This window comes from Anopheles gambiae, chromosome 2 (genome assembly GCF_943734735.2).
Source record: "Anopheles gambiae chromosome 2, idAnoGambNW_F1_1, whole genome shotgun sequence".
In the NCBI taxonomy this organism is placed as follows: Eukaryota; Metazoa; Arthropoda; class Insecta; order Diptera; family Culicidae; genus Anopheles; species Anopheles gambiae.
Window position 1 is genome coordinate 96088988 of NC_064601.1, and position 9623 is coordinate 96098610.

A 9623-nucleotide genomic window follows, 5' to 3' on the forward strand; every position below is an offset into this window, starting at 1 on the left:
TAGATTCAATTCAATAACGAAAAACGATGTTAATGAACGAGCGTTTTGTAAGCGCTATAAACGACGGGAGGACAAGTTTCTGTGGGGAGCATACCTACCTAGACCTAAAATTGGAATCTAAAAATGGTGTTGAGAGGTGGTTCATCCAATAAACGGTTTGTTCATCATTCGCGTGTTGGATTGAGATGAGCAATTTGGTCACACCAGGAAGCTCTTTTTATAGTCGTGTTGTATATTATTGTGTAAGCATGTTGATGTCTTATTAGTTGGAACGTTGGAAGTCTCTCTTCAACAGCTTTCGGGGTCTCTATGTTGACGTTATACAGATTTTTTATGCTTATCTTCACTCTTAATGATGCTACCACTGTTCAAGATCATCTAAATAAGTTTTCATCCTGGTGTTCGTTGGACGGGATGCAACTCTGTACTGATAAATGCAGCGTTATCACTTTTAGTCACCCTTTTGATCTGTCCTGAGTGATCTGTCTTGTTCAGCGAGTGCATCTAGTGAAAGATCTTGGTATATCGAACATTCAAAGAACGTGTCAACATTACTGTCAGCAAGTCTATGCAAACTCTCGGTAAAGTATCTCGTTTATCGAGTGATTTTGATGATCCGAGGTGATTGAGGGCTCAGTACTGCTGTTGGGTTAGACCGATTTTAGAGCACGCTTGCATATGGGTCCCTGCTGGTAGCACATACATGGAGAGAATTGAGAAAGTGCAAAACGATTCCCTCGTAATGCACTCAACAAGGCATTTACAAGACATTTAGAGACAAGGCAGGTCATCATATACACCAGTTCCAAATAGTACTACACGTTGTCAGCTGTTGCAATTGATGAAGCTGCGGAATTGCGCTCTATTCTAGCGAAGACAATGTTCATTGTTAATATTCTGTAAAATACGACGTTCCGCTTTGTCTGCCCTCCCTTGTATATCCCGATTCACCCGTCCTTGCTATGGGCAGAATGATCCAACGATGAAGGATGATCAGCAATTCCAATGAAGCTTCTCACCTGTTCGATTTTAACCTTTCCTCTGTTTAGTCTCGTAGATGTCTTCGTGCTCTTATTCAAGAGAAATCCTTGTGTTCATTATCCTTATTGGAATATTATCCTTTCAATGTAATTTCCGGTAATCTTATTAGATGATTAGATGAGGATTTTGCATTAAATTAGAATAGGATTGAACAGTTGAATACCAACAAACAAAAAACAATAATCAGTTGCATGGCTCTGTTTTTACAATCTAATAAAAACGTGTTAGTAAAACATAATCCTATTTTCTACTGCATTGCTTAAAACATCGCAACATTCTTCGACGCACATCTTTGGCTTCGGCTTGCTTCAGTTTTGCTGAACCCACACACTCACTCATCCTCGCAGTTTGCTTACATTCCATCGCAGCATGACGGTGCAAAATCGGTGAATCACTCGCAGTGCGTTTGGCACATAATCACTCCATCAGGCGCGGAGCGCCGGAGGAGTAGATGATGATCGGTCGATCAGGGTATCGCATGTCAGATCGATCGAGTACCAATACCATGAGTTGAGCACCTAACAGCACCGCTTTCCTTGGCCTCTCCCTCGCATCAAAACCGTGCTACCGTAACCCCACAAATGGTGCGCTGTGACCCACTGGGCAGAATCCGAAGAAGTTGTCAAACGTGTGCGGCACGATGGATGGATTAGGAAATATTGTCCAACCAACCGATCCAACCGATCGAACAGCCGGTGGGGCTGGTGGACAGGAGGATCAATTAAATTAGTGCCACAGGTAGCACACAAACAGAGGTTTGCAACTGCCTCGAGGAGATCCGTCCGATGCACCACATGTATAGGACCCTGCCCCTTGTCCCCCACGATAATTAGAGAGCCGTGTGCCACCCGTGATTGCAAACGTAAAAGGGCTGGGTCCGGTTTCGAAGAAGGCAAAGCCCATCGGCCTCCAACGCCTTTCGAAGGGGTTTCAATGCTAGTTCTTAGAACGGTATAATTTTTTTTGCCTCTCTTGTCATGATGATGGTGGGAAAAGAGATCGGTCATAGCACTCCCCCCCCCACGCAAGCTCACCCCCGCTTGCTGTGGTGCACCGGTGTCACGCTGTCGCCTCTGTCGATTGCATAATGTGTTGTGTTCTTAAAATGTGTTGCATTGCCCTTGCTTGGTAGACCTCCTTCCACCGACCCGTGCTCGTGCCGGAAAAGGGCGGTTTAGATTTGCCGCTTGGCAGTTTGCAAGCAGGATGACATTTGCGAGCTGCCGCCCGCCAAAAAGGTTACGAGAACACGAGCAGAACTCGTGGCGGGGTGAGAATTGGTGCGCAATGTGGCGCAATGGGGGTGTTTAGCACAAAAGGTGCTCTTTGCTTTGCTGTGGGAGTTGATTGGAGAGCAAAAAGGAGCTGTTGTAAAGAAACATAAACAAGTGTTTGTTTGTATTTTTTTATAGGTAGAGTTTTATTCCGTAATAAATACAGTGAATTTACATCGTATGTACACAGTGGTTCGACTCAGTTTGTTTCTGGTTTGATGGGGGAGTTCTGGTGTGTTTTTGTTTGTTTGTACATTGCCGGGAGATGAGGATGAAATGTGGCAACATAGTGTGCTCAAATTTTTCCAGCTATTGATAGGTGTTTTGCTTGCGTCGTCTTTCGCCGGAACGGAATGGATTATGCATTAAACCCTAATGGCAAGAGGAGAGAAGGCACAGCACCGATCGGGCAACACCGACCACCCGGCTCCATCCTCAATCGCTGCTGGATCAGGACCATCGGGATGGTTGGTGCGCTAAATGGTGGGACTCCATCTCATCCGTTCCCGGAGTCACACACTGCCCGTCCCGCTTTAGTGGTAGTATCCGTGAGCGTAGGCCGGGGCGGCGTAGGCATGGGCGGCGTAGGCCGGAGCGGCGTAGGCGTGGGCGGCGTAGGCCGGGGCGGCGTAGGCAACCGGGGCGTGCGACACGACGGCCGGGGCAGCGTAGGCAACCGGGGCCTTCACGGAGACCTGTGGGTGTGAAACGCGATGCGAAAAGGATGCGATTAGAACCGATTTTAAAACAAAAGACTCGCACCGAACCGAGCAAGCGACGAACCCGATGGTATTTATCCTGTTTTTGCGGGATCGATCCTTACCTTGTAGGTGTTGGCGTAGCTGGTGGCAACCGGGGCAACAGCCTTAACGATCGGGGCAGCATGGTAGGCCGGGGCGGCGTAGGCAACCGGGGCAGCGACAGTCTTGACGACCGGGGCACCATAAGCGTACGGGGCGTGGTAGGCGGCGGCCAGCGGAGCGTGGGCGTAAGCCGGGGCAGAGTAGGCCAGCGGCGATCCGAGGTATCCGGCGGAGACGGCGGCGAAGAACAGGGGCAGAACCACCTAATGGATTCGGAATTGGAAAACATCACCAAAGGATTAGCACGAGGATGCACACACTGGAGTCACTTTGGGCAGGACACTTTTGGGGGGGGGGCGAAGGACACTTACGAGCTTGAACATTTTGAGTTTGGGTTGGGTTGGTTTTGTGAACGAAAGAGTTCGAAGAAGGCTAAGAAGCTTTGTTACACTTTGAGGTGCTGGAACTGGAATGCTTTTCTGGCTGGCCGGTCTGACTATTTATAGTGCCGCTCGGGTCTGTTCAGCCTTTCGGGCCTCAGAATCCGAAGGCACCACAGTCTTGCTAGCCGCTCGAGTCGCTCAAGAATTGATATCTCGCACCGTCGTCGTCGTGTCCCGCTCGTGCGCGTTTGGTTCTCATCGATCCGCCTATTGCCGATCTGTTTACGCACGCGCGAGTAGTAAGTGCATTAGTACACCACAACGCCACAAGCGATCGCGTGTGCCAACAAATACACACACACACACACACACACACACACACACACACACACACACACACACGTATGGTTACAGTTGCTTTTCGATTGTTGTGTTTACACACGGGTACCTCTTCCAACCGACACTCCCTCCCCGCCAATTGCAGCCGATCCGCGACTCGCGTGGCTTGAAGGGATTGTCTCTTAGATGGAGCTGTGGCATGGGCATGTCTGCGACACAGTGGCGGAGGGGGTATTTTGATAGTGACCCGACCCGAAGCCTCAGCTTCTGCTGCCTAGACCGAGTCGAAGAGGAAAGCAAAAAGCAACAAAAAAAAAAGCGGTTACTCCTTCTTCGCGAGAAGCTAACGATATCATCGGGGTGGTGTACGCCGGGGCACGATGCAAAAAGCCGACCGTAAAGGTAGCGCGCCGGTCGACAGTGAGCGATCCCCTCCTCCTGCCGACTGTGGATTGCTCACACGATCACACCGACCGGCACGCTGCAGATTGCCATTGATTTAACCTCTCAGTGTCGCACGGCTAGTGGCATGGAATGGGTTTGGGCTTTGGGAGTTTGCAGATCGATCGATCGAGTCGTCCGGCCTCGTCTTGTTCTCGACCGTCGAGTCGATTCACGCGTGCGACTGATCACTTGCAACCATCATCAGGTGTTTTAAGGTGTATTTTTTATTTAGGGAAAATGTGTCATAAAAAGAACATTTGTAAGCGTTACAAGTAATTGATTAATAAAACGTGCATAAAAGGAAGCACTTTCAGTGAGCACGCAGACATCGCAGAAACGGTTGAGAAAAGTGCAACAGGACCTGCTGCTCGAGCTTCATACATGAATCTTTACCTCATAGCTCGAGCTCGTAATGGCTTTGAGGAAGTCGTGATGCAGTTGACATTTTTCTCACCCGATTCCCACGGTAATACGACGAATCGGGCGGGTGCACTCAAGGCTGGGCAGGGCAAATGACTCACTCGAGCGGTGGTGTCGATGGTGCTGGCTGTCGGGCTTCCGCGGGACATTAGCGCTACCATTAGATTGCAATAAAGTCTTCCCCATTGCTCTCATTATATCACTTGCACACGATGCACGATGCATGAGCAGGTGCATGATGGAGGAATTGCGCTTGATTGCGATTATTTGATTGGAGCGAAGGAGAGAAAGGGGTTGAATAGGGGCTAGTAGACGTATTAGATACATTTCATTGAAGGGAAACGAATAATTTGTAGCTAGAGGCTAATTGTGGGGAAACTTTTAATATATTGCAGAATTGACAGGATTGATGAATAAAAAGTTTTGTATTTGAATCTTACTCCCTCTTCAGTTAGCCATACGAGTCATCAATTTGTGAAACAGAAAGGAGCGCTAGGAATTCTTAGCTAGAAACCGTTTAAAATAAATCCGTAACACTTGAGCACATGAGACACTCTCTCTTGGACGCTTGCAGCCCAAACGCGCGCTGATTGATCGCCACGAGATGCATCCGAAGAATGCCGACGGACTCGTGCGTGTGTGTGCAATCGACCAGAGGCGCCAGTGCTAAACGGTTATCTATTGCGACATCACGCATCAGTCCCCAGACTAGTAACGGATGTCTTTAAACGGATGCTTCGCTCACCCTGAGAAGAGAAACATTCCATAGAAAAAAACTGTTCACCTGGGGCCGGATTCGGGTTAGCTTTTTTGCAGCAGCTTTCTGCAATGAAGGGATTGGAAGAAAAACTGGCTTACAGCGTCATCTGATGCATGTGTGAACCACGCCAGATCGAAACCGGCGGAGGCTAGTCCGCCTGCCCTTAGGTACGGCTAAAAGGTTGTCAGAAAATTCGTGGAATGATTCTTTCGGTTCGATTGGCGCGCTCTGACGGGGGGCCCTTGTGGGGTTGTGTAATTTTGCTGTCGTCCTGCAGCAGCAGCAAATGGTAGCAGCAGCAGCAGCAATGCAGTGTGTACCACCACGCTTTGCGGTGGCCGCGCACACTCGATCGGGTGCCGCCGGGTGCCTTTTCGCAGTGTGTGTCAATAGTGCATTTTTCACACGAAGATCGGGCACGATTGAACGAACCGATCCGATCTATCCGGCTCGGGCACGCAGGGAAAGGGGGTGGCAGTTGATTGTTGCAGCTGTAATTAATTCCCCATCGAAACCGAAAGTGTCCTCCCCGCGGTCTCCCCGTGTCGGGTGAATTGATTTCGACGCGAAGGGAAGCAACACAGTCAGCCAGGCCGCTTACTCAAACTCTTCCCTCGAGCGGGGCGAACTAACAACCTCGAAGTACGACTCGCTGTACACTGCTGGCTCGGAAGGGATCTCGGTGTTGTCCGATAGACAGTGCAGGCAGGCAATTTGCATCGACAATTATGCACCACCACCGCCACCACCAGCAGCCGCCATCGCCAGGTGTGCAACAGCTAGCAGGCCAGATCATCCAGATTGGACGTGAAAATGGAATCAGATCGGGTGGCCTTTGCGTCCCGTCGGGGGAGGTCTTTTGTGCGACAACGGTGCCCATAAAGCGCAGGCTCGCCATTCGGTGTGCGCTCTGATTTATGATTTCAATGTCAGCGAAGGTCGTCCGATTGGAATGGTACGAAACTGGTGCGGAGGTCAGGGAAAATCTTAAAGCTTACTATTTGTTCGTTCTTTCTTGTGGAGGCAATAGAAGGCCTGCGGCTGTGCCCGTGCTGCAGCACAAGTCCGGGAGCAAGACCCGGATGGCAGGCTGGTTCTGGTCGGAGTAAGATGTTAGTTCCTGATTGCCTCGTGCCGGCTTCACATCGGGTGCTTGTTATTGGGTCGTAAAAGCTTGTAGTTGGAGCGCGGAAAGCTTAGGTCTAGTGGAATAATCCTGTCAGGTAGTTGTGTCTGAAGTTGGGAGTTTTATTACCACATCACACAGCAAGAACAAGAGGAAAAAGGGTACAATGTTTCAAGTTTGCTACAGAAGTCATCCAGCTAATTCTTGACGGATTCTAAAACCACCAACTAAACCTTGTGGCCTTAGGTTTAGGGGCGTTAGAGGTCTTTTTAGGTCCACTTGAAGGAGCTTGAGCCTTCCTCGAGCTAGAACCTTCGACCTTATACTGCAACGACCGGCATGGCAGCAGCTGCGTGCGAACCATGCATTACACAACGTAGAACGTATTGTTTCTCCGCGCGCCACCTCGTGTGAGCTTTCAGCACAGCGAGTGAGCAACCGGACCATTTACGCGAATGCATTAATTGCACTCTCCATTCACCAATCGTGCTGCTCGATCTGTCCGATCGAATGACAAAGTGACGAATCAAAGTCAGACCACTTTGGAGGTGATTATGATTGCTAGGGCGGACCGCGATCAGCTAACTTGTCGATATTAGATCGATTAGAGTGGAAGTCGACACGTGGCTTGAAAAAAGCAAATAACGACACGGGGTTTGATAATTGCTTGGGCGATTACATGGCCACTGGTTGGAGGGTTTCGATCGATCGATTTTCTAAAAGATGGAAACCTCAAGATCATCCGAGATCACACGAGCGATGAAATTCTTTATCTTGCACAGCCCACCGAGGTTTTTGAAATGTCTTCCCATGGCGGGATTAAGAGATCGCCCGGGCCGCTTCCCAACACCGACGGGCACGATCATTAAGACTCGCGTTGCATTATCGAAATAACTCATGCAGGTAATCACGATCAAACGGCTGCAGTGATTGGATAATGAAGGGTTGTCGAGTAAGGTGCCGGCACACTCTCCTCGCGGGCGGTTTGTTTGCCGTCCTCTCCCCAAAAAAGGGCAACCACTGGGAGTTTCATGCTGACTGCTAAAACACCCCGAACGAAATGAAGGATAATTAATGTGATAAAGTGAAAACAGTTTCATTGCTGAAGGGACTCGTAAGATACACAGACAGAAGGAGAAAGAGAGAGGTCTGACTAATCAATTCGTTGTCATGCCACAATTTAAACTGCGCGGGCAAAACGGGGGCAAACGTCTTTTGTGAGCGCATAGGATAGGGAGCTACGCCACGAGCCTCCGATTGCAGTAGCCCTCTGCTCAGGTCGGCTCGGGCCACCGGATTGTAATGCAACTTGAAACCGGGTTGCAAACGGGTCGTGCAATGAAAGCAAAAGGGCTCACGCCATTCGATTCGCCAGGCGACAGGTTGCGAGTGTGTGTGCGATTGGTTAGGTTAGGTCGGTCGGTCGGTCGGTCAGTGGAACGGTCGACCCGTTCCATACCCCGTCCCTTGCGGGGCTGAAAGGAAAGTTGACTCACACACATTTCGAGCAGTGTGGTCCGAACTGCTCGAACACCTGCCCAGATGAATCAGCCCACAGCAGCAGCAGCAGCAGTGCTGATGTCGTCAGGGCACATAGGTCTCGTAGGTCGGAGGTGTTTCGCACTTTTCTTCAACGCTTTGCTTGACTTGTTTATCGCACTCCAGCTGTTATGCGTGTACGAACATGATGTGTTATCGGAGACGCCTTGGCAGTTGCACTCCGGCTGGCACTCTCACGAACTCTCACGCAGAATCGCAATGTGGAGCAGCTGACGCTGGACGGACGCTGACACCGTTGGGTATCCAACACGCCCAACCCTACTCGAGCCGGTCATGCACGATAGAATTGACTTCAAAGGATGGAAACGAAGGGAATGCAGACACCCCGTTACGTAATGGAACTGGGCAGCAATGGACATTAGACGTGGTAGTAGGTTGGAAGCAATTACACAGGGACAATGTTGGGCCGGTGACAATGCGATAAATAAGTCGGCTTCAATTGATACAGATGAGAAGTGGCCGAGCGAAGGTAAAAAAACAAGGTTCATATACATATGCACGAGGGATCGCGGGTGAATATGGGTCAAGTTGATTTACGCCGACTCAGGTTGTCAATACGCTGGCTACCTGAAGCGGCCGCATCGTCGTCTAGCTGCGCTTAGCCCGCAATGCACGAAAGACTTCAACACGCGGTAAAGCGACGAACCGCCTGCATTGCAGGCGAGCGTACGTAAAATGTCAAAGCAGTCGAAACTGGAGCATTTCGACACCAATAAATCAGCACACAAATGGAAGCGGTAGATAAGGAGGAATTGGAGAGGAGAAGGGGAGGGAAAGGGTAATATTATACTGAACTTTATTCTGCTTTTGTCTAGAGAATGGTAAAACGGTCTGAAGTAAAGGCAAAACAAAACGGAACGGGGTATTAGCCGGCGGAGCTCCGTATAGAACGAATTCGGGATTCAGGATTATGGCCGAACGGAAAACCTTGTACTTTGCTGCTGAAACGAAATGTCAGCAGGAACATGGTGCTAGCGTGTGTTTTTGCAACTGTGATCTGAGTTGGTGAAATGATCGCCTTTCTGGTAACCTTGCCGCAGCGGCAGTCGTCAGCAAATGTTAATCTGATAAAATGTAGGTGTAATGTGGTGTAATTCATAATGAGTGTCTTTTATTAGCGAGATGCACTGGAGCAGTCAGGTAATTGATGGTCATGAAAGAGAAATGAAAAATGGCCATAATCAAATGTCAAGCAATGGTCCTTTTCACTGGGGACGCCATAAAGCGAGCGTCGATTGCACAATTCACAATGTAATCGGTGAAGGAGGAGAAGCATTCAGTGTCCTTCGTTTAGAGACCGACTCCTCGTGGTAATGTCAACATTATGCTTTACATCTTGCGCACACAATATTTTGACAATGAGCCAAGTCCACCGGCTAGTAGCATGGCCAGATCAGACTGCTGCTAGCGCCGAACGACCCCGCACTTTGCACGTAATAAACACGTCTATAAGTTCACTTAAAATAATGACAC

At 49.4% G+C, this 9623-nt stretch overlaps 1 protein-coding gene across 1 annotated transcript; it reads right to left on the reverse strand.

Moving 5' to 3' along the window:
* Nucleotides 1–2442: 2442 nt before the first annotated feature.
* LOC1276817 (cuticle protein 10.6) lies at nt 2443–3605 on the reverse strand. Its single transcript, XM_316209.5, has 3 exons — nt 3490–3605; nt 3139–3381; nt 2443–3010 (listed from the first exon to the last, which is right to left on the reverse strand). The coding sequence occupies exons 1-3, from the start codon at nt 3499–3501 to the stop codon at nt 2849–2851; spliced, it is 417 nt and encodes a 138-aa protein (XP_316209.3). The 5' UTR covers nt 3502–3605; the 3' UTR covers nt 2443–2848.
* Nucleotides 3606–9623: the final 6018 nt, after the last annotated feature.